At 45.1% G+C, this 25,356-nt stretch overlaps 1 protein-coding gene and 1 non-coding gene across 6 annotated transcripts in view; both read right to left on the minus strand.

Annotated features, from left to right (window-relative positions):
- Positions 1-496: 496 nt before the first annotated feature.
- The window catches only part of SPG11 (SPG11 vesicle trafficking associated, spatacsin), a 73,402-nt gene continuing 48,542 nt past the window's right edge, over positions 497-25,356 (minus strand). For 2 of the 5 annotated variants that reach the window (XM_070469800.1, XM_020900787.2), the window contains exons 28-40: positions 19,395-19,557; positions 16,670-16,884; positions 15,468-16,221; positions 10,554-10,693; positions 9,623-9,821; positions 8,741-8,878; positions 6,041-6,174; positions 5,201-5,308; positions 3,331-3,499; positions 2,787-2,875; positions 2,495-2,650; positions 1,674-1,825; positions 497-1,168 (exon numbers count right to left, since the gene is read on the minus strand). In XM_070469800.1, coding sequence (XP_070325901.1) covers positions 991-1,168; positions 1,674-1,825; positions 2,495-2,650; positions 2,787-2,875; positions 3,331-3,499; positions 5,201-5,308; positions 6,041-6,174; positions 8,741-8,878; positions 9,623-9,821; positions 10,554-10,693; positions 15,468-16,221; positions 16,670-16,884; positions 19,395-19,557 — 2,595 coding nt within the window. In that variant the 3' untranslated portion in view covers positions 497-990. Of the gene's footprint in view, positions 1,169-1,673; positions 1,826-2,494; positions 2,651-2,786; positions 2,876-3,330; positions 3,500-5,200; positions 5,309-6,040; positions 6,175-8,740; positions 8,879-9,622; positions 9,822-10,553; positions 10,712-15,467; positions 16,222-16,669; positions 16,885-19,394; positions 19,558-25,356 lie in introns of all 5 variants that reach the window. The other 3 variants (XM_070469799.1, XM_070469798.1, XM_070469801.1) reach the window with 2 other exon arrangements.
- On the minus strand, positions 4,093-4,197 carry LOC139035760 (U6 spliceosomal RNA). Its single transcript, XR_011488477.1, has one exon. It is a non-coding gene; the product is annotated as a U6 spliceosomal RNA (small nuclear RNA).

The raw sequence follows: 25,356 nt of genomic DNA on the forward strand, positions 1-25,356 counted from the left end.
GTGATTTGCAAAGTCCTTAATAGTGTCTCTCTAGAGCAACAAAGGTATAGAGCTGCACTCCTCTTATTTATTTGGAGAAATTATTTGGTTGCTTAGATACTGAGGCCTAATTAAATACCTAGACATATTTATTTGGAGTAACTGAGCTTATATAACTCAGGTGATGGCTGTATGCAGAGACTGGGTGATCTTCTCTATTATATATATATATATATATTATAGTAATCAATTTAACCAAATCTGTGGTTAGAGTCTTTGTTTGAAACTGCCACGGAATCAAAAATAGGGACAGAGCAAGTATTTTAAATTTCTCTTACATAGGAGTGGGAGCCTCAATCAGAGCTCTGTAGACCACCTAGTGGAGACAGGGCCGTCAAATGATTTGAGGAATCTATAGAAGGCAGTGACTCTACAGCAATAATTACAGCCAATAAAGATTGCTTCCTTCAAGGCAGCCAAGGGCTAAGATTTCCTTAGCATTAATAATGACATACACTGAATTTAAAATCTATTTTATTATAGAGATCAGTTTCTAACAAATGGAAATGTATCATCTGTTTCCTCAACTGTGTAAATAATATTAAATTCCTTTGAAACTGGAATCTGCAGGCACAGCTATTCTTTACTAAATATTGTATCATCTCCTAAAGTAAAACTATCCTGAGGAAGATGGAACTTTTGATCTTAATACCAATATATAGATATTGGTATATAGAAAAAAATGATATAGATGCTAGAAAAAAATGATATAGATGCATATAATCATTTTCGAAAAGGAATTTCCTTGTGAAAATTTCTCATCCTTTTACCCACTATTCACAAAGGACTGATACGGTCAGTCCTGGTGTTTTACAATCAGACATCGAAGATCCCCACTGCGTTTCTCTCTAGGCTGACCACAGACATCCTGTATACCTCATTTCAGTACAAGAAAACAGGCGCTTAAGAATTCTTGGCAGTGACCATCCTCATGTGTCATCTGAATCCATCCTAACCTGCTAGCATGTCCTTTAGACAGCAACCGGTCTGAGGGTCCTTCAGAAGCACATTGACAACATCAAGTTTGTGTTCGTATGCCAGCTTGTAATACAAGTAGATGTCTTCACAATAAGTGAGTAACTTCTTCAGGTTTTTCAGAACAAAGTCTGTAGGCTGATGATGTTTACATCTAAACAGAGAAGCAAGAACGTACAGATTAAGATACTGTATCTTGGGCAAGGGCTATCAGCTCTGATACTTACTACTGTCTATAAGAGAAGAAGGTGCTTGAGTCTAGGAAATCAGACTAGTTAGTACTAGGGTACTAGTATAGCCCTCACTATCAATGCTTGATAACAATGAAATTTCATTAAAAATGAGTATCTTAATGCTGGCCTTAACTTCCTGCTCCAAAAGGATATTCTGATGTTTAGTGTTTTTGCCACCTCAGGCCAGCTGAGTAGCTCTCCTCCCATTTTAGATACAGAGCATCGTAAGCAAACTATTCTCATTCCTCTGCATAAATCTGTTAAAAGATCTTATGCATAAATCTGTTAAAAGATCTTATCCTTCTGGATATTCTTGACATCTCTTTGCCATCTCAAGCCAAGGGGTTAGACATGTTATACCTATATACTTAGCTATAAAATTCTCACTCATGCCTGATATCAAAGCAGAAGCATTTTAATACTTACTTTATTGAAATCTCTTCAAATATACTGGGTCTTAATAACCTTTGCTGCTTAAATTCTTCCAAATAATTAAAGTCTCCTTTAAGAATCACTTGTTGATACAGAATTTCAGCCCAATCAGGAACAAAGTCATAGGCCTCTGCCACAATAGAAGCCTTAAAAGGATGGAGGGAAGAAGGACACCATTAGAGGCAATGAGTCTAGAAAACAGCTCGACGCTGTGCACGCTCACCGAGTGTGACTGTCACCGATGATGTTAAAGGCGGTCTATCAGGGTTGGTGAAAAGTTTGATATTATCCTTCCCCCTGACACCCCAAATACCTTCCTTCGGTGTTTCTAATCTTAACACTGGATTAAAAGAACTGCTGAAGATTTTTCTCTGTCACTCAGCTCTGTTCAGTGAAAGGGCTGATTCCCTGATAACTATCCCTCCATGTTAAAGGGCTGGAACCGACCTCCCCGAAGCCCTGGCTTTTTATGCATACCCAGAAGTGCACACATTCTGGAAACGCTGGGCTCAGAGGTCCTCACGGGACCACGAGCAGGGATGTTAACCCTGAACCTCAACTGTCCAAGTGCAAAGGCTTAACAGCATGGAGAAGGGGACAGTGTGCTAGTCTCGCTGGTCTCCAGCCTCTGCCCAGACAACATAACATGCTGGTGAGAAAGTACCACTGTGGAAAGGCAGCTGGATGGATCAGACAGCGGAGTCGGGGGAGCCGGCTGAGCTGAGGCCTCTCGGGAAGCCGCTCAGCCTCTGGGCTCTACGACAGGGACACCAGGAGAGACGAGGCCGGCGGTGCCGGTGGGTCTTGACGCTCACCTGGTAGAACCGAGGCAGGGCTGCGATACAGTCCGGCAGCCTGTGGCGGCTCAGGTTGATGAGCATCGTGTTCCGGCCAGTGTTCAGAAAGTGAATCTGCAGCGTTATCAGCTTGGTGAGCCGGTGGCAGCGCAGGGCCTGGCGCACGCAGGAGTCCTGAGGGGTGAGGGTGGAGGCAGGCACCGATGGCGACTTGGGACATCTCCCCTGTGACCCCTCCAGCAACGGAACAAAACTGTTCCTCCTGCAACGCCAAGCCCCAAGGCCAGTCTGGAGTAAGACTCACGGTTACCTTGGCGTAACTCTCTGCTGCGTCCAGCATCAGCGTCAGGGCCTTCAGCAGCAGCTGCTTCAGCTGCTGCCCGTCCTTGAGGCTGTCCTCTGCGGGGGATAGAGCAAGCGTGGGTGTGTCTGGCTCCCAGAGGGGGCTATTCTCTCCCCACTCGGCAGCAGGGTGGGCTAGAGACAGCCCAGCTCGCGTCCACAGGGAGGCGGGCGTGTCTCACCCGGGTGAAGTGAGAGACGCTCGCTCGCTCCCTCTCCACACCAGAGTGGGATTCACTGCCCCATCTAGCTCACTCCTCTGAGACGTCCTGGCAGGTGTCCACAGCCTCAGCATACACTGGTTCCTGACAGATGACACCTCTGGACGCACAGGCCACAAGAGGGGTAAAGGCCTTCCCACCCCGTTTCCGCCCTTCTGGGACCCACTGGATGAATGGCAAGAAGCTGAGGTGGGTGTTAGTCTCCTGGTTTCTTGCTCTTCTTAGCTAGCCCTGAGACCCTTCCCCGGCCAGCGGCTCTACCCTAGCGGTGCTGTCGTGACCTCTGCATACCCCAGGGCTGAGACTCGATCAGTTTCAGTTGGATGCAGGCAGCTGCCTCGTGGTTTTCGCCGATCTCCCGGCACATGCTGAAACACAGCGCGATCATGTTGTGCTTCTCGCTGTCCCCAGGGCGGCAGCGCTTGATGTAGTCCAGCAGAGCCGTCTTCAGGGTGCCACTCTGCCCGGAAAAAAAGGGACACCAAGGTCTCAACCAGGCCCTGAAGAGCAGGCAGGCCTGACCTAGTCCTTTCATTCTGAAAGTTCCTCAAAAACTCCCACGGGAAAGGAAAAGAGAGGCACAAATGAAAACAGATGTTTATGCTATACAGGCACATCCTCTCCGCCGGCTGGGAGTGTGAATGGTAAGACCTGTCAGAGGAAAAGCCTTAACAATGTGCATACATGCATGAGTCTTCACAATTCCACTCTAAATTCTGTCCCTCAAGAAGTAAGCAGAGGAAAGTGCTAAGATGGATATAACAAGGCTATTTGATAGCAAACAATTAGAAACAATCCAGAAGGCCAGAAAAAAGGCTAATGTAGCCATCAAAACCAATGTTGACTTGAAAACTGAGAAATGCAGGCTATTTCCTCTTTGCACAGCATGACACGCTTAGTAAAAAATGTAAACATGTATGTAAACACACATGCTTACATGCTTGTGGGTACATGTGCAAAGAAAGGGCCTGTACCAAACTGTTAGCAGCTCTCTACAGCAGCTAGACACACAAGGCTTTTTCCATGTTCTGTTTCCCAAGTGTTGTTTTTGTTTTTAATGTGGAATACTTCACGAATTTCTGTGTCATCCTTGTGCAGGGGCCATGCTAATCTCTGTACCATTCTAGTTTTTAGTATATGTGCTGCTGAAGTAAGCAAATGTCTTAAATATGTACTAATATTTCATATTTCCATTTTCATAATTGGAAACAAAGTTATTAAAAGAATGCTTCAATGCAGAAACAAAAATGCCTCAAAAAACAAATTTAAAAAATCCTGAAGGTATCCCTTGCTCTTTTCCTTATAACTGGACTGGTTTGTCCTGAAACGGGCCCAACACTGAGGAGCGTTTTTCTGCTTCTCTTTAATGCTTCTTGTTAACTGAGAAAAGCAGGGTACTTCCTACCTGCACAACATATAGAAAAATATGTCTCTTAATCCTGCTCGGCTAGCCCGAGTTCTGAGATAACAAAAGTGCACCTAGGTTTTAATTAGTTTTAATTAATGTTTTTGGCCCTGCCACAGAGCACGCGGGATCTTAGTTCCCTAATCAGGGATCAAACCCGTGCCCCCTGTATTGGAAGCAGTGTCCTAAACCAGGGAGGTGACATGGGTAGAAACAATGAATCAGCCAATGAAAGACTTGGAAACAGGCTCTCAGAGTGCATGCCTGGTGTCACACACATGCCTCAGACACACAGCTTGTCTAAGGACAGACAAGAACCCAGAGGCCAGAGGCTGGCGAGTCAGGGCTTGGCTTCCCAGCCTCCTTCCTGGTCATTGTAAGCAGCTCCACAGCTTTCTAGGCCCAGAGCTTGGCACCCACATCTGAACAGCTCTTAGTAACACTTTTTCATGGTCCCATGAGAACTCTCCACTCTTAAGGGCCCAAGCAGGTCAATCCAGGGAGGGGAGGGGTCTTGCCCTTGCCAAAGCAAGCCTTGGGACAGTAAGTGAGGAGACCTGCTGTTCATTATTCAGCATCTATCAGCGCATCTGTGACCTGGCTGCAGCTCTGGAACCTTAAGCTCCTGGTTTCGGTGTACGTCTGAGGGAGGTCCTTAGTTTCCCGCCCTCCATATCCTGATTGGGCTTATTCCTGAGAAAACCTGAGACTCCCAGGCGTCGGCAGAACAGCAGCTCAAAACCACTGTGCACCTACAGGGTCCAGCCTCTTCCTCATGAGCACCTCGAAGCAGTGCTTCTCATGCAGCAAATCGAATACGTACGTCATCTCATTGTACCTCCCGATGCCAGTGAGGAGACGCACCTGCAGAGAGAGGGCAGCTTGCATCAGCGTTGCTTGGAGTCCTCTGAGCCAGACCACCTCCTCAGGAGTCTGGCTGCTTTCAAACACCGGGCTCCAGCAGGAAGCAGGGTTGACGGCCAGGCCTCACTCCTTTCCTCCGCTGCCTGTCTCCCTCCCTCCTGATCCCACACACTCAACAGGGGCCTTCCCTGGAGAACGCAGAAAGGCTCCTCACTGGCTGTCCCCGCCTCTGCTGTCTAAACGTGACTACCGTGCTGAAGGCCATCCTCCTGGGCAGGCACCCTTCCGTCCCCACACTCCTAATTACAGCACCCAGCGGCCTGCTCAGCCACATGGGCCAGTTTCAAGCCTACGGAATTTGCAGCGGTGCGGGAAGCTTCAGTGGTCAGCTCCTTTCAGTTCACACACAAGAGGCGGGTCTGAACCTTGTTTTGCAGGGAAAATGACTGCTGTCTTAGCCCTCTGGAAAAGCTAACAACCTGGGGTGAATGGGTGTGACCGCCTGGAGCATGGCAGGGATCCTCTCTGATTTCTGTCCCTTTGGTGCTATTTTGGATTCTGACAGAAACCAAAACCTGGAGCAGGGGGTTGAGCTGCCCAGCCAGCTACCAAGTAGGTAGCGGTATTGAGACAGGCAGACCCCCTAAGGGACATCAGCTCTGAGACAGCCTCCAGCCCACCTGCCTGTCAAAGGTGGTCTCAGGATGGGGGCAAGGGTCAGGGGTGACTTACCACCAGCCCATACTCCTCACTGGGGGCCAAGTGGTTGTCGGTGAGCAGCCGGGCAGCCTGCAGGACGCGGATGATGCCCTCCATGTGGCATGTCAGCGTGAAGCAGTGATGAGCCAGGATCAGCAGCTCTGTGGCTGGGTGGGGTGGGCATGTGTAAGACAAGACTGTCCACTCTGGCTACCCAGTGTCTCACTGCGCCTGGCTGGAGGGTGACGGGGCCTTCTGGAGAAGGCTCTCTCCCCAGTCCTGAGACCCCTGGCCGCACCAGTTTAGCTCTGGGACAGCCCCTTGACGAAGTCAGTTTTTCTCTCAGTGACAGCACAGGGTTAACTCTCCTCAAAGAGAGTCCACATACAGTGACAGTGCTTCTAAAAGGCGGAAACGGTGAGAACAAAGCACCCTCGCTTCCCAAAAAGACGGAGAAACTTCCTGCACACAGACCGACGGAGTTCCTGCCAGCCTGAGTCTGAGGGCGTTCTCTGCAGCTCAGTGCAGCGTCAGGGCCTAATCAAGTGCTATCTGATGCTTGGTCCTTCTATGGACTTTTAATTTGATGACACAAATTTAAAACTACTACACACAATCACTATGAACACAATTAAAAGGGAAAGCGAAAAGGATCTGTGGTGCTGGGAGCCAGAAGAGGGGTTCCCAGCCTTGATGCACACTGTGCTAAGTGTGCACGGGCCCCGTGTACCTGGGGCCTCCCCAGACCTGCTCACTCCAGTCCTTCAGGCCCTGGGTTGCACATTTCCTCTCCAAACCCTTCTTGACGCCACTGGTCTGCTTACTGTGTACAACGCCCCTGGTCTGTGAGCTCCAGGACTGCTGTTTAACTGGCCCACCATAGTCCTGGTTTTTAGAGTAACTGGCACACAGTCAGTGCTCAGTAGATATTCCTGAACTGCTGACAGGAGATGGAGAATTTGTACTTGTTTTTTGGCTATGCCGTACGGCTTGTAGGATCTTCGTCCCTTGACTGAACCTGTGCCTACAGCAGGGAAAGCAAATTCACTGGTCTGCCAGGGAATTCCCAGAAGGTTATTTTCAAAATAAAACTGTTTAACCTCTTAAAATCTCACTTGTTCACTAAACATCAGTAAGATGCCTTTTTCTGTCATCAGATTTGCAGAGTATAAATGTTCCCTGGTGGTTCAACCGTAAAGAATCTGCCTAAGATGCAGGAGACACAGGTTCCACCCCTGGATTGGGAAGATCCCCTGGAGAAGGAGTGGCAACCCACTCCCGTGTTCTTGCCTGGGGAATGCTGTGGACAGAGGAGCCTGGCGACCACAGTCCACGGGGTGGCCAACTGTCGCACATGACTGACTGCCACTTTCCCTCTCGATGCGTCCCAGGACGATACCCTCACACACTGCTATGAGGGAGAAGTGTATTTCTCTTTTCTGAAGTAAATTTGGCAATATATATATTTTACATATATATATGTATATATATGTATATGTATATGTATAGACATTACTTTGCCAACAAAGGTCCATCTAGTCAAGGCTATGGTTTTTCCAGTAGTCATGTACGGATCTGAGAGTTGGACTATAAAGAAAGCTGAGCGCCGAAGAATTGATGCTTTTGAACTGTGGTGTTGGAGAAGACCCTTAAGAGTCCCTTGGACTGCAAGGAGATCCAACCAGTCCATCCTAAAGAAGATCAGTCCTGGGTGTTCATTGGAAGGACTGAAGCTGAAGCTGAAACTCCAATCCTTTGGCTACCTGATGTGAAGAGCTGACTCATTAGAAAAGACCCTGATGCTGGGAAAGACTGAGGGCAAGAGAAGGGGACGACAGAGGATGAGATGGTTGGATGGCATCACTGACTCGATGGGCATGAGTTTGAGTAAACTCCGGGAGTCTGTGATGGACAGGGAGGCCTGGCGTGTTGCAGTCCATGGGGTCACAAAGAGTCGGACACGACTAAGCAACTGAACTGAAAGCTTTAAAAACGGGCATACTCCTGAACCAGGAATTTTTCTTACAGAAGTAATCATGGGTGTGCAGACAGGCTGCCTGTGAGCATGTCTGTCACAGGGTTTAAAGTACCAGAAGCTACTGTAAGCAATCTGCAGGTCCTGTAATAGGGTATACCTTTTAAAATTACATGTAAGAGAAATACTGTGTAACCGTTAAAAATTATGTAGAATAGTCAGTGTCTATGGAAAGATATTAATGACAGCATATTCATAATTATAAGTAGGATCCACAGTACAATGCCATTTAAAAAAAAATGACAACCTATGGACTTGCACGGAAACAGATGGGAGGGACACACCCTACTGAAGGAGCACAACACCACTGTGAAAGTGAGCAGGCTTTGAAATCACACAGTGTTCAGATGTCAGCTATGTCACATAATAAGTTATAAATTAATCAACTTATCTAAAGTGTCAGTTTCCTTCTTCTAAAATGGGGACAATAATAGCCATTTTGCAGGGTAATGTAAGAATAAAATAAGCTAAATATACCAAATGAGAAAAGGTTACTTTTTGGTGTGATTTTAAATTTTGGGCTGCATTTCCATATATATTTTCTAACTTTTCTTTAATGAACTTATGGCTTTCTACTAAGAACTTATAAACAATTGTGGAAGAGGAGGGATCAAGAGGAGAAACAAGGATCCAAACAGAAGACTTCTCAGTGACCTGCTCGGGCCCAAAACACGTTAAGAAGATGGCTGACAACTTACTGCAAGACAGCTCCCCGTGGGGAACAGAGGAAATCTTCTCCAACAACTTCATGCCCAGCAAAGTGCGGTCTTGACACAGAGCGGTTAGCTGAAGAAATGTCTGGCTTTCCTCTGCTGGGGTAAACACCTGCTTGTGTCCTATATAGAAAGATGTGGAGAAAGGTGCTAGTTTTACCGTGAGAGAGACCAGAGGAGGACAGGAGGCCACGGTGCAGGCCTGGGCCCAGGAGGTCATGCCGAGGGAGCTCCCCGGGCAGCTGTCCTCCAGTGCCGCAGCTGAGGTGCCCTCGCGCAGGACACCAGGGGTCATCAGCTCAGAGAAAGGCACTTTCACTCCAAATATAACCCTAAAGCAATAACTAAAAGCAACAGTAGGAGAATTAATGCAGGGCCTCCCTGGTGCCCAGTGGTTGAGAAGCCACCTTGCACAGCAGCAGACACCAGTCTGATCCCTGGTCCTGGCAGACCCCGCGCGCCAGGGGCAACTAAGCCAGTGTGTGCATCGCAGCTAAGAGTCCACGTGCTCCACCTGCGCAGCCCACGTGCAGCAGCACTGAAGCCGCACGCCCAGAGCCCGCGTGTCACAACAAGAGTAAAGCCACCACCGAGAGAAGCCCGTGCTCCCCAGCTAGAGCGGAGACCTCGCGCTCCGCAACTAGAAAAGGCCTGCATGCCGCAATGAAGGCCAAACACGGCCAAAAATAAACAAGTAAATGAATATTTTTAAAAGAAGAAATAAATGCAGTGTGTTCTCTTTCAAGTGCAAAACCTGGCACCTTGCAAGGACAGCATACAAGATGTACATGAACATAAATCGAATTCTTAATGCGGGGAGCTGGAGAGTGTGGTCTGAAATGCCAGGGAGGCCTGGCAGCGGGGCACCTGTTCCCTCCGACGGTGTCAGCAGCTCCCGGGTCACCTCTTCAGCCACAAGTTCAGCCACTGTGTCTGGCCTGAGGCCCTGGGTGCTGATGAAGGCTTGAGCTCGCTTGCATCGATCAGGCCGCTGAGAGGCCAAGACGGCCCGGAGCAGGGCCTCACCATCCTGGGCAGCGACGTCTGCGTAGGAACAGCCCAACTCCTGAGAGGAAGGCAGAGCCAATCCACGCTGTCAGTAGGAGCCAGGCGAAAGACAGCAGACCACCACCCTTCCCGAAATCTGACGTGGACAGACGCCATGGTTTTCTGAGCTTCAAGATCCCTCACCCTGAGCAGGAAGCTTACGAGAAGCAAACCCGTTTTTCGAGTCCCTTCTATCACCTTGCCAATGAGCTGAATCCAAGCAAGAGAAAGGTTTGTCTTCAGAAATCATCAGGGGACTTACCCTCTCTCACCCAACACTGAGCTTTGCAAATGTCATGAAATCTAAATAAAAGGCAGAGCCCTTCTTTACTGTTCCCATGGCAGCAGGAAACCCTTAATTTCCAAAGACGTCTCTGCGCTTCGTCCAAGGTAGGGCTTTCAGCGCTTGGCTAGCTTTCTCTCACGCTCTTTCACTGCATTTAGAATCAAATCTTTTTCTCCCTCAATCCGCACAAAGCCAAAACAATTGCTGGCTGCTTTGGCTCCTGTCTTTACATTCAAGTTTATTTTAAAATTTGAAATTTTGGGCTCTGCTCCACGTGGCGAGCTCCCCTCTATGGTTCGGGGTGGGGGGTGGATTTATAGGGGCCAGCACACCGACAAGAGCTCTCCTCTGAGGTAACGGTCATCACTGACAGGCTGACTGGAGAACGTCCCAACCCCCTGCCCCCCGCCCCCGCCCCGGCCCGCCCCCGAGGCAGCTCCCCGCGGAGGCCCCGCTGGCGTGCACCTTGGCGAGCTCGTAGAGACAGAGGACCTGCCGGCAGTAGTTCTTCCCGTGGAGGCACCTGCTTGTCAGAGTTTCCAGGTTCATCACCACTTCATCTGCGAGGGGCGGCATCACAAACGACTGACCATCCAGACTGGACACTGGAAGCAAACACAGGTCTGCGGGGGGCTTTCAAGGCCGCTCCTCGGCCCCCGTGACTCTGCCCCTCTGGTCACAGCTTCCTTCACTGCCCCGGGTCTGGGGCCGCTTCTAACAGGGCTCACACCCCACTTACACTTCTGTCATTGCCTTCTTCCAGGAAATCCCAGCCCAGGATACTTTGAAGGTCTCATAGGCTGAAAACGACTCTAAGCCTCCTAACACACACACTAGAGACCATCAAAGACACCTGCCAAACTCTCCCCTGCACACATTCCCTCCCAACTTCCCCTGATATCAAGTCAGTCACAGGTCCACCTGACTGTATCTCAGAACATCTCTGTAGTCACCACCTGAGGTCCAGCCTTCACCCTCTGCATCTAAGAGGCTGTTCCTGTCTCCTGCTGCCCCTTACCTGCTCCCCCAGCTCAGCCTTGCAAACCTGGTGCCCTTTGCATCATAAAATACAGATCACAAAAACCAAGGATCATCTGGATAGATATCTTAAAGGCATGGTAAAAGTGAAAGCCATTCCTGGTTTCTCTTTAAAATAAAAAAATTAAAAAAAATATAAGCTCTTAAGCCTACAATAAAACTTCAATTTGTTAAAGGGTTTCCTATTGGGGAAAAAAGTAGGAAAGAATATTTACATGACACTGTTCCTAATAGCAAAAATAAAACTGAAAAATTTTAAGTGTGGATCAGTGAATCATTGTTAAAAAAAAAATCACATACACGCATGTAGGACTCTGCAGCCGCTAGAAGAACGAGGCTCATCCCTCTGTACTGACAGCACACATGTCCACGCACGCGTGCAAAGCCCACAGACAGAAAACAAGACACAACAGGCAAGTACAGGATGTTATTCTGGGGAAGTTAGTGGGGTGCTGTTGAATGGGTAAACAACTTTTACTTTTCTACTTTATGCATTTCTGTATTGTGTGATTTGTTACATTAAGAATATAACACTTTTGCATTTAAGATATCACTTTTTAAAAAATACACTTTAAACACAAAAAAATAAAAAGCAACTCAGACCATGTTATTCCCCTGCTTAAAATCCTTCATTAGGGTTTTCCATTTCTAGGTCTCCTCCACTGAACTCAACATAAAACCTAGACCCAGGGCATGGAGCGCTCTATGAAGACTCTGAAAAATAAACAGTAGCAGGTGGGTTGAAGATAACCTGCACTGCCATTGTCTCCCTGCTAGCAACCTCCAGACTGAATGCAGTGCTGCCTGAAACCCAGAACCCATCACTGCGACTCACAGATAGAAAGAGCACTTCAGGAGACACCCTCGTAGAACAGGCTCAAGGAGTGGAAAGGGAACTCCCAGGAGCCATTATCTCTGGTCTCTGCTCTTAAGCAATCCCTTAGCTGTGGTGGGCAGGCTGCAGTGGCAGCTGGCAAGAGCCAAAATTAAGAGAGGGACCTTCTTTTCAAAACAGAGGTGCTCTGGTCCTAAGCAGGCAGAGTGAATCCCTGCTCCTTTTTGCATTATCCTATCAGCTGGCCCAAGATGCAGGCAGTCAGAAAAGTGTATGACAGAATGGGGTAACTGGTAACTCCAGCTTTGGCCAGAAGACGCAAAAGGGAAGCCTCAGGCAACCAGAAAGTGCCTGGGAGAGAGATTCATTCAACACAATGAAGTTGTTCATAAACATTAGGGCTCATCCATTCCTGGGCTCGTGCATTATGGACCTGGTCTTGACCAACAATCAAGGACTCGGAGGAATGAAATCAACAGACAGACCCCCCCTCCCTCCCCAGGCTTTACACTGGGCACAGGATGGGCCTGAACAGCACCGCAGAAGAGACTGAAAGTGGGTGTTGGAGCCACAGCCCACAGAAAGCGGGCTGGCACTTGCGGTCTGAGCCTAACCAGGTCACCTGTCTGCTAAAAACGTATCAACATTCTTCACAGGATTTAAACAAGACCCAACATCTCGTAACATACTACTCAAAATGTCCAAGATACAATGCAAAATTATTCAGCATACAAAAATACAGGACAAGCTCAACTCACGTAAGAAAAGAAATGCTGAAACTCAGCACTAAAGCGATGTAACTGTTAAGTTACCTGAAAGAGACTTTAAAACCGCTACTACAAATGTTCCAACAAGCAGTTATGAATGCTCACAAGATAAACAGAAAAACAAAGTCTTAGCAAAGAAACAAAAGGTATAAGGAATAAAAAGGAAATTTTAGAACTGAAATTTTAAAATCACAGAAATGAAAACTAACAGAATAGAAATGTCAGAGTCAGTGTAAATGAAGACAGACGAACAGAGAAAGAAAAATTGAAAAAGCTGAACAAAGCCTCGGGGACTTTTGAGACAATAACAAACATTCTAAGATTCATGTCACTGGAGTCCCAGGAGGACAGCAGTGTGAGTATGGTGCCGAAAAAATATTTTTAAAAAATGATGTCTGAAGACTACCTAAACTGGATAAACCTACATGCTTAAGGAAGCTCAAACAGCATAACCCACACCACCCCCTGGCCAAAAATCAAACTGCTGAAAAGACAGGGAAAAAAAAAAAAAAATTGAGAGCAACAAGAGAAAAATGCATTATCTACAGGGGAACAACAATTCAAATGACTGCAGATTATTCATCAAATACCATGCGGGTCAAAAGGAAGTGGCGGAACATTTTTAAGTGTGGAAAGAAAGGAATAAATGTTCTATATCATCTATACCAGCAAAAAATCAGCCTTCAGGAACTGAAGGTGTAATAGAGACATTCTCAGATGAACAAAAAACTGATGAAGTAAAAAAACTGAAACAATCTGCTTCTAACAGACAACTCTTAACAAATCACCAAAGGAAGTCCCTCAAACAGATGGAAAAGGGACCAGAAGGAAACTTGGAACATCAGGAATGAAGGAGGAGCAACAGAAACTGTAAATATCTGAACTTCTCTGGCAGTCCAGCAGTTAAGACTCTGTGCTTCCAATGCAGAAGGGCATGAGTTCACCTTGGTCAGGAAACTAAGCTCCCATATGCCACACGGTATGGCCAAAAGATTAAAAAAAGACTGTAAATATCTGAGTAAATATACTGATAATAAACTAGTCTCAAGTTTGTTAAAACATATTTTTCAGTTGAAAACAAAAAATTTAGCACTGTTTGATGAAATGTTCAATGTATGTAGGCATTACATAATAAGGCAACTTGGACATAAAAGGAGAGAAGTACAGTGACCCACAAGGTTTCTACCCTTCAGCTGAGGTGAGAAAACATGGTTTTAAGTAGACCGTGAAAAGTGACAAATGTTTAATGCAACCCTTAAAGCAACCAATTAAAAAAAACAACAACTATGCAAAGCTATATAGTCAAAATCCCAAATTAAAATGGAAGACTAAAAACTGTTAAAATAACCCAAAGGCAAGAAAAGGAGGTTTCCTCAAAAAATACAAACTACCAAAACCCACCCAAGATTAAGAAAAACAACAATAACCTGATTAGTCATATAACTATGAAATAAATTAAATTTGTAGTTTAAAATCTTCCAAAACAAAAATCTCCAGGTTTAGATGGTTTTACTGCTAAATTCTATTGAACATTTGAAAAAGAAATAACACCAATTCCATACAACATTTTCCAGAAAACAGAAGAGGAGGGAAACCTTCCAACTCATGAAACTGGCATTACTCTGATGCAAAAACCAAAGAGAGTATAAAAAAGAAGAGTACAGATCAATATTCTTCATGCATGTAAACATTCTCAACAAAGTAAGTTGATTCCAGTAATATATCAAAAAGAATAATGTACTATAACCAAGTGAGGTTTTTCCTAGAAATACAAAAAGCTGGTTCAGTATTTTAAAAAATCAAGTGATATAATCTACTGTATTACTGGGGTTTCCCAGGTGGTGCCAGTGATAAAAGAATCTGTCTGCCAATGCAGGAGATGTGAGACATGGTTTCAATCCCGGGGTCAGGAAGATCCCCTGGAGGAGGACACGGCAACCCACTCCAGTATTCTTGCCTGAAGAATCGCCATGGACAGAAGAGCCTGGTGGGCTACAGTCCCTAGGGCTGCAAAGAGTCGGACACGACTAAAGTGACTTATCACACACATACGCACTGTACTACTAGTCTAGAGAAGAAGAAACCGCAACCATACCAACGGATGAAGGAAAAAAAAGACAAAATTCAACAATGGTTCATGATAAAAACTCTCAGCAAATTAGGAATAGAACTTCCTCAACATGACAAAGGTAACTTCAAAAATCCTAGAGTTGATCTGATACTTAATGATGAAAGGCTAAATGCCTCCTCCCTAAGACCAGTAACAAGGCAAGGATGTGATGGAAGTCCTTGCTAGTACAATAAATCAAGAATAATTAATAAGGTAAAGAGACTGGAAAGAAGGAAACAGAACCACCTCTATTTGCTGATATGACTCTCTCCATAGAAAATCCCAAGGAATCTACTTATCTCTTAGGATAAGTGAGTCTAGCAAGATCACAGAATTTAAGCTTAATGTAAAAAATCAACCATAATTCTAAATGTGATCATGTACAATTGGAAACATGATTATTTACATAGAGTAAATTTCAGTGAATTAATTTTAAGTCAGATAGATTCCCTCTAATCTTGCTACACAGTTAGTTAAAAATACAGGTGTTTCTACTTCATTGACTAGTTAATTACCTAGTTTATGGATTACCCTTAACTTAGCGTAACTGGTATGTCAAAAGACTCTTTCTACCTGGAGAGAATGCGAAACGGCACCTCACAGGAGTCAGCAGCGTGACCTTCACTTACTGCTCTGGACTTTCCTTAGGGGGATGCCAGCCTCCTCCTCTTCCTCAGGAAGCTCAGCACTTCGTAAGAGCGCGAGGATCTCCGGGTGCAGGTCGTCCATACAGGCCTCCCCTGAAGCCAGCGCTCTGCAGTGCAACACCAAGGTGACGTCTTGGTTATAGAAACGAAAATACCGGCACGCTCGGCTTGCTTCGTGCACACAGCCGTCATCCAGCAGGCGCCCGATCAAACAGTTTAGGGACGCCTGCTCCTTCCAGTTCAGTTTATTGTCACAAATGTCTCTGGACGGAAGGCCATCCAGTTCTAAGTATTTTGACGTGTTCAGAACAGCGAAGTGAGAGAATGAAAACTCACTGGCTAAGCCATCAAAGGAAAGTTCGCCTCCAGCTGAGACCTGCTGAGGCCCTCTGGGCTCTCCTTCCTCCCGGCTCCCCCCGAGGGTGTGCTGGGCGACACGACAGAGCCAGATCTGCTTCTCCAGGTCCTCCAGCTCCTCCAGAGGCACCGGGTCCTCCCGGGCGAGCCAGTGCCCTGCCAGCGAGAGCAGCAGGTGGCGCTCCTCGGCGCCGCTGGGGCCCCCAGCAGCGGGGCGCTCGCCCGCCCGCAGGGCCCGGGCTGAGAAGAAAGCTGCTGCTGCTCTGCTGGAAACGGAATTTTTCTTAAAATTCTCATGACATTTTTTCCAGAAGTCAATTCGTGCTTGTCTCAGGGACCACTGGTCAATGTGCTCTAAGGTCTGCATTTCCTGTGTGATCTGTGAAATTGAGAAAGCAATTCTGAGCTTTTCCTAGATAAAGAAGTATCATAAATGTTAATGCTCCCTAAGTAAACCATACTGGTAAGAATCCAAATCAAACTAGAGAACATGGGACTTGGCTACAGATGATCCTGGAAATTTTATCTGGAAAGTTAAAAGTATGAAACACAATTCTAAATTTATCTAACTGAATGAAGTTCAAGAGGAAGCCATGCTATATTTAATTCTATTCAATATAGTTGAAGCATGTCCTGTAAGCTAACTTTATATTAAAGCAAACACTCCTCAAAAATGGGCACTGTAGGCTCATCCATTTCTGAAAGTAATCTGTGTGTCAAGAGTGAAAAAGTGTCATCTCTGGTAAGTCACATATCTCACTGAATTCTCCAAATAATGCTGGTTCAAAAAGCTCAGTTTCTAAATAACTTCCAAGACTCCACGATACCTCTTCAATCACCAGGTCGTCCACAGGCAGCTCAGCTAGCTCTGCTACCCTCCTGGCCAGAGCAAAGTGTCCGTCTGTCTCCAGTTTGTCCAAAACTGACCTACATTCACGCTGGAAATTCTCAAGGCTGTAGCTAGTAATAATTGCACGATTAATGGCTATGGAGGTGTCCTTCAAAATCTGACTTAGGACACACAGTTTCTTCACATCTGGACCTGTGCCAAACAGAAGCAGATATAAGCATTAAAATAAAATGAAATATTAAAAAATAGAAGCAAAATACTGATATGGCCATTTCAAGAGCAACTAAATATGAGGTGAGAATGTGTATATTTAACCTAATGATGTGTTTAAAGGGAAAACAGCCGCCTCTTTTTCTATTCTGCTTGGCTGGCAGAGGAAGCCAAAGGCAGCTCCTATACAGTAAGACCCGTTAGAGATTAGCACGTGGGTTCCATCTATAAATCTGGCTTTACATACCAGGCAGAAGCTGCTGGCCTACTATGTAGCACCAACTCAAGTTAACCTTGGGAAGATCTGGCCGTCAGGTTAGTTCCATCTTTTCCCAGATTTTCCTACCTTAAATTTCTTTTTATGATTGTTCACTCATTCACTTACGCCAAGTATCACGTGGATCAACACACAGAACCTGCAGGACAGCCAGTCCACAGCCAGCACTCTAATGCGGCTCCCCCGCGTTCAGAACGGAGCAGTGCGTGCTCTCCCAGACATCTCTCTGACGCACCCCAAGGAGACCCAGCCAGGCACTCCCTGATGTCCCCAGGAAATTCTAATCCGACTACAACTGACTTACAATATTACATCTGTTCCAGGTGTACAACATAGTGATTCGATAATTTTTTTGAGCTTTTGTTATTTAAAGTTTTAAGTTTATTTAGGTAAAGCTATTTCTGGCTACACCGTCTCTCTGCTGCCACATGGGCCCTTCTGCAGCTGTGGCCGGCAGGGGCTCCCTTGGTTGCGGGGTGCAGGCTTCCCCTGAGGTGGCTTCTCCCTCACGTGAGCGGATGCTTCAGGGCGTGCGGGGTTCAGGCGCTGAGACGCGCGGGCTCTGGAGCACACGCTCAGCAGCCGCGGCGCGCAGCTGCTCTGTGGCATGTGGGGTCGTCCTGGATTAGGGGTCGGACCCGCCTCCTGCACTGGCAGTGAGCCACCAGGGACGCCCCCGACACTTCTGAACATTACAAAATCATTACCACGATGCATCCATAACTACCTGCCAGCACACAAAGCTATTACACTTTTACTGACTACATTCCCTAGGCTGTCCGGTGCCTCCTACGGCTCATCTGCTCTATAACTGGGAGTGTGTGCCTCTCAATCCTCTTCTTACCTGGCCCATCCCCTCACCCTCCTCCCTCCGGCAACTACCAGTCTGTTCTTGGTGCCTGTGAGTCTGTTTCTGTTTTGTTCTGCTTGTTCATTCACTCTTTAGATTCCACATGTAAGTGAAACGGTACAATATTTATCTGCCCTAGAAATTCTTATCCTGAGTTAACACTAGGAATTATTATCTGCCAATAATGTATGTGGTTCAGTTTGTGCCTACTCTCAGATAGAGTCACACAGAGCCTCTGTCTGCCCGGTGATAAAGGAGCGGCATGCAAACTGCTCCACAGGGCCTGCTCCCCCTGCCACCTGCTGGGCTGTGCTCGGATGTAGCTAATTCCAGGGACAGAGACACCTTGTGTTTTAACCACCAGTATGGGCATGCTGGCTTTCTATGCTGGCGTAATAGAAAATGTAAGTTTAAAAAAAACATATTTTTTTTCTCAAAACACATACATGGTATACACATAAAAATATTACATAAAAACAATGTAATTATGTGAATAGGACATTATAGTAATGGTTAACAACGCAGACAATCTTTGTAATCTTTTAAGATAGGGTACTTTGGCAAGAGGAAATTCATTTCTGAAAAAATTAAAGTTACTATATAGACCAATGACAATATACTAAAAGCATCTACGGTTTGGTCTACACAGTAACTGACAAGTAGCTCATATATAATACATGTTGGAAACACCCCCTCTTTTTTCTTCAAGCTTGCACAGCCCACAAGACTGGCATGAAGCTCAGGTATTCTATCACTGTTCTGTGCAAATGTGAGCTCCCAGTTGAACATCTGTGAGTTTAAATGTGATAAAATAACCCTGGGAGTGAAAAATACTAGCAATCTAGTGCAAAACAGTAACATTACCACTCAACAAAAACTTGAAATTCTCAAAAAAGTAGAAAAGAAAATAAGGGAACACTAGTTTCATTCAATCAGCAATAAGCTTAGAGACTGCCAATGTCTAGAGGAACCTGCAAAAAATCAGCACAATGTCTCTTAAAACCTTCAAAATGAGTTAAGGCATTCCTGAAACAAGTTTGTGACCTTGAGCAATGATGACATGTTAAGGTCACTTGTCAAAGAAAAGAGTAACAGTGACAGGGCAGTAGAGACGTCAGCCAGGGGAAATTTGGCTATTTGCTTAGAATTAGCAGATAGTTGTATTAGTTGCGTTCTACCCTGTTGTGCTGTTTTAAATGCTTTAACCTTGGTTGAAGTTTCCTGTCACCTCTTCTTCACATCACGTTCTGACCTGTAATGTTTTATATCACATGCATTTTAATTTCCTGAATGCTCCTCTAAGCTATGTTCAAGATTAAGTATGCTAACTTCCTAGCAGCAACTTAAATGTAAGGTCTGTCTCACCATCAGAGAAGAGATGTTCTACCCCAACAAACAGCTGTAATAGTCTCCCCAGCTCATACTGGGTGCCAGACTGCTGCAGCATGAGCTCCAAGAGAAAACGCGCGTGCTCCTTCAGCCATGGGGCAGGGATGGCAGCGGGGACCCTTGTGGCTGCTGTCTCAAGCTACGAAAAAGAAAAGAGGGGCAGGGAAAGTGGTTTCACAGGAACAGCAAATCAAAATCTCCCAAATGGGAATGTCTAAGAAAGTCAAGGTCCCATCAAAGGCATCGCCCATCACAAAGGAGGATGCTTCCCCTCAGGTCCCTTCCAGACAGCAGTAACTGGTGTAGCAAATACAAGCCCTCTTTGCCAGCTCTGCAGTTTGTCTTTTTTGTGGGAAATTCTGGTATGGAGAGCTGTGTGTGTCAAAGTTAAAAAAGGGAGAGAGACCGAAAAATTGAATGGAGTGAAGCAATGCAAACACCCCCAAGACAGTGACTGCCAAACTTATAGCCCTGCGAGTGACTGTGAAATTCACCAGACATGCTTCACTTGGCAGCTTCTTCAGAGAGGGTCTAAGCCTGCCTTGGAGTCCAGAAGATTTGAAATTCACACGTGAAGACCTCTTAAAGAGACTTGCTTAACATTTCTGAGCTGGCTGTACTGGCGTGCTTATAGTTTATCCTATCATTACAGAAGAATCTCAATTAGTGAGCCTGGATTTTTGTCATTTCAATCAAATGCTAGAAATGTTAATAGGAAGATGACCCCAAGCAGCAGCTACACTAGGTCTGAAACAGAGTATTAGTTCTTTAGTCTTTATTTCCTTGATTCCCTACCTCTACTGCTCCAAGAGGGTCTACAGCAGACGGATGATGGAACTGGTTAAAGGAAGAAAACACACGGAGGTAAAGAGCTGAGGCGCTCAGCCCTGGCAGGGGCCGAGGCAGCAGCAGACAGGCACGAGGAAGAGTGTGCCTGCAGGACCGGAGGGCAAAATGCAAAATGAGAAAACTCCCAGGAGTTACCATGGGAGGAAACTTAGATGACCTTGCGTGCGGTGATGCCTTTTGAAGACAAAATATCGAAGAAAGAATCCATAAAAGGAATAACTGATCAGCTGGACTTCAATAAAATTACAAACCTCTGCCCTACAAAAGACAGTGTCAAGAGAATCAGATGACAAACCACAGCCTGGGAAAAACATCTGCAAAATACACATTTGATTTTAAGGTACTACTACCCAAAATACACAAAGAACTCTTAAAACTAAAGTTAGAAAATAAACAACACTATTAAAAAAAAAATAGGCTCAAGACCTTAATAGACACCTGACCAAAAAACATACACAAATGGCTAATAAGCAAGCATATGAGAAGATCCATACCATATATCATCAGGGAAATGCAAACTGAGACAACAATGAGATACCACAACGTACCTATTAGCAAGGCCAAGGTCTGGAGCTCTGACAACACCAGAGGTTAGCAAGGACATGGAGACTCAGGAGCTCACTTTCATTGCTGGTGGGAATGCAAAACAGTACAGCTGTTTTGGAAGAGTTTGGTGGCCTCTCCCAAAACTAAACATACTCTCACCACATGACCGAGTATTCCTTACTATTCTCGCAAATGAGCTGAAAACTTACATCCACACACAAACCTGGATGTCTAGAGCAGCTTCTTCGGCTTCATAACTGCTAAAACTTGGAAGCAACCAAGATGTCCAGCAGTGGGTGAATGGACTGGTATATCCAGACAATGTGTTATTACTCTACACTAAAAAGAAATGATCTATCAAGCCATGAAAAATACACAAAAGAAACTTAAATGTATGTTACTAAGTGAAAGAAGGCAATCTAAAAAGTCTACCTTCTGTGTGACTACAATTTACCGTATTCTGGAACAGGCAAAACTGTGCAGACAGTAAAAGCCAACAGTGGTTACCAATAACTGGGGTAGGAAAGGAGGAACAGGTAGCACAGAGGATTTTTAGGACAGTGAAAACACGCTGTACATTGTAATAATGGATTTAAGTCATTATACATTCGTCCAAATATATACCCAAAGAATGTACACCAAGAGTGAACCCTAAGGTAAACTATGGACTGGGGTGACTACGATGTGTCAATGTAGGTTTATCCCTAGTAACACACAAATCATTCTGGCGAGTGGTACAGATAACAGGGGAGGCCACGCATGTGTGGGAGCAGGAGGTACCTGGGAAATCTCTGCACATTCCTTTCAATTTTGTTGTAAGCCAAAACTGCTCTAAAAAATAAATTCCTTTTAAAAAAATTGTATATGTGTGTGTATAGAACAGCAGATTTAAAACACCAGAATTCTGTCTCTTCACCTAGATGACAATTACCTGGCAGAATCTGTGCAACGTGGAACTCTTCTGAACTCTGGAGTCTGCTAAAGCCTTACACCTTACAGAGGAAAACTTACAACATAAATTGCGGGTAATTTTGGTCCATTTCAGTCCTTAGCACAGTGGCAGCTATCTCTTTCTCACTCCTAGCCACCCGGAAGGCAGCTTGCACATATTCCTGGAACAGCTTACACGCACCTTGTGTCGAGGAGACAGCAGGGGTGGCATAAAGAACCTTGGGTGTTTCAGATATTGGAGCTCTGTTTCCTGCTTCTGATCACAGTGCAAATAAAGAGGCAGGCAGACATTGATATTTCACCTCCCCTATTGTTGCAAGCAGAGTGGTTCCAAATAGGAAAAGGCTTATGTCAAGGTTGTATATTGTCACCCTGCTTATTTAACTTATATGCAGAGTACATTATGAGAAACGCTGGGCTGGAGGAAGCACAAGCTGGAATCAAGATTGCTGGGAGAAATATCAGTAACCTCAGATACGCAGATGACACCACCCTTATGGCAGAAAGTGAAGAAGAACTAAAGAGCCTCTTGATGAAAGTAAAAGAAGAGAGTGAAAAAGTTGGCTTAAAGCTCAACATTCAGAAAACTAAGATCATGGCATCTGGTCCCATCACTTCATGGGAAATAGATGGGGAAACAGTGGAAACAGTGTCAGACTTTATTTTTCGGGGCTCCAAAATCACTGCAGGTGGTGACTGCAGCCATGAAATTAAAAGACACTTACTCCTTGGAAGGAAAGTTATGACCAACCTAGACAGCATATTAAAAACCAGAGACATTGTTTTCTCAACAAAGGTCCGTCTAGTCAAGGCTATGGTTTTTCCAGTAGTCATGTATGGATGTGAGAGTTGGACTATAAAGAAAGCTGAGGGCCGAAGAATTTATTTATTTATTTTTTTAATAGAATTGATGCTTTTGAACTGTGGTGTTGGAGAAGGTTCTTGAGAGTTCCCCGGACTGCAGGGAAATTCAACCAGTCCATCCTACAGGAGATCAGTCCTGGGTGTTCATTGGAAGGACTGATGTTGAAGCTGAAACTCCAATACTTTGGCCACTGGATGCAAAGAGCTGACTCATTTGAAAAGACCCCGATGCGGGGAAAGATTGAGGGCAGGAGGAGAAGGGGACGACAGAGGACGAGATGGTTGGATGGCACCACCAACTCAATGGACGTGGGTTTGGGTAAGCTCCGGGAGTTGGTGATGGACAGGGAGGCCTGGCGTGCTGCGGTCCATGGGGTCGCAGAGAGTCGGACGTGACTGAGCGACTGAACTGAACTGATTTGCTGCAAGCTCCACTCCCTTCAACCGAAGTGACTTCCGGGGGATTTAAAAGGTTGGCGCCCTCAACAAAGGAAACTATAAGCAAGGTGAAAAGACAGGCTTCAGAATGGGAGAAAATAATAGCAAATGAAGAAACAGACAAAGGATTAATCTCAAAAATATACAAGCAACTCCTGCAGCTCAATTCCAGAAAAATAAATGACCCAATCAAAAAATGGGCCAAATATCTAAACAGACAGAATTCTCCAAAGACATACAGATGGCTAACAAACACATGAAAAAATGCTCAACATCACTCATTATCAGAGAAATGCAAATCAAAACCTCAGTGAGGTACCATTACACGCCAGTCAGAATGGCTGCTATCCCAAAGTCTACAAGCAATAAATACTGGCGAGGGTGTGGAGAAAAGGGAGCCCTCTTACACTGTTGGTGGGAATGCAAACTAGTACAGCCGCTATGGAGAACAGTGTGGAGATTCCTTAAAAAACTGGAAATAGAACTGCCATATGACCCAGCAGTCCCACTTCTGGGCATACACACCGAGGAAACCAGATCTGAGAGAGACACGTGTACCCCAGTGTTCATCACAGCACTGTTTATAATAGCCAGGACATGGAAGCAACCTAGATGCCCATCCGCAGACGAGTGGATAAGGAAGCTGTGGTACATATACACAATGGAATATTACTCAGCCATTAAAAAGAATTCATTTGAATCAGTTCTAATGAGATGGATGAAACTGGAGCCCATTATACAGAGTGAAGTAAGCCAGAAAGAAAAACACCAATATAGTATACTAACGCATATATAAGGAATTTAGAAAGATGGTAATGATAACCCTATATGCAAGACAGAAAAAGAGACACAGATGTATAGAACAGACTTTTGAACTCTATGGGAGAAGGTGAGGGTGGGATGATCTGAGAGAACAGCATCGAAACATGTATATTATCAAGTGTGAAACAGATCACCAGCCCAGGTTGGATGCATGAGACGGGTGCTAAGGGCTGGTGCACTGGGAAGACCCAGAGGGATGGGATGGGGAGGGAGGTGGTAGGGGGGTTCAGGATGGGGAACACATGTAAATCCATGGCTGATTCATGTCAATGTGTGGCAAAAACCACTAAAATATTGTGAAGTAATTAGCCTCCAACTAATAAAAATAATTGGGAAAAAATAAAATAGCTACACTATTAAAAATAAATAAATAAATAAATAAAAGGTTGGTGCCCTTTTCATCCCCTTCTTCTTTTTTGCTTTTTTCCCTTGGGAGCCAGATATTAAAGACTCAGGACATTAAGGAGACCATCCAGTGGTTCAGATTTCACACTTCCACTGCAGGGGACGTGGGTTCGACCGCTGGCCGGGGAACTGAACCTACGGCTGCTTGATGTAGACGTATGGCAGAAACCAACACACAATAAATTAATGAATCAATTAAAAAATGCACTCATGTCTTACTTACAGGGAAGAAAAAAGAAAAAAGAACATGGTATCTGGCAAAACTCCCCTTCAGAAGGGATGGAGAAATTATGATATTCTCAGATAAACAAAAGCTGGGAAATCTGGGACTACTAGGCCGGCACTGCAGAAAAGTGCTCACGGGAGTCCTGCAAGGTAAAATAAAAGGACACTAGACAGTACCTCAAAGCCATGTGGAGAAATAAAGAGCTCAATAAAAGTAAATAAATGGCCAATTATAAAAGCCAGTATTATTGCAGCAATAGCTTTTTGTTTTCTATATAGTTTAAGAGACCAATACATTTAAAGAAAAAAGAACAGCTATTAGTTTAAGCTAGTATTACTGTAACTTTGACCTGTAACTCTAAATCTTGTTTTCTTTATAATTTAAGAGAATAATGCGTTGAAAAGAAACACTAGGTTATGTTTCCAGGCACATATGTATAAGATGGGAGTTCTGTGACATCAACAACCGACAGGAGTGGGGTCAGCTGCTGTGAAGTAGCAGTTTCTGTCTGCTATAAAATTCAAGTTAAAGAGGTGTAACTTTGGGATGTTAAGTGTGACCCCCATGGAAACAACTAAGAAAACAGCTACAGAACAGACACAAACTGAAATGAGAAAGAAATTTACACATTTTACTACACAAAGACATCAACTAAACACAAAAAAGGACAGTAATGCAAGAGGTGAGGGACACAGAAGCTGTGAGGTATGCAGAGAAGAAACAGCGCAAAAAGAGAAGTCCTTCGTCATCAGTAATTACTTCACATGTAAACAGATTAAACTCTCCAATTAAAAGACAGAGATTGGCAGAATGGATAAAAACATGTAATCCAACTTA

Source organism: Odocoileus virginianus, chromosome 6, assembly GCF_023699985.2.
Source record: "Odocoileus virginianus isolate 20LAN1187 ecotype Illinois chromosome 6, Ovbor_1.2, whole genome shotgun sequence".
Classification (NCBI taxonomy): Eukaryota; Metazoa; Chordata; class Mammalia; order Artiodactyla; family Cervidae; genus Odocoileus; species Odocoileus virginianus.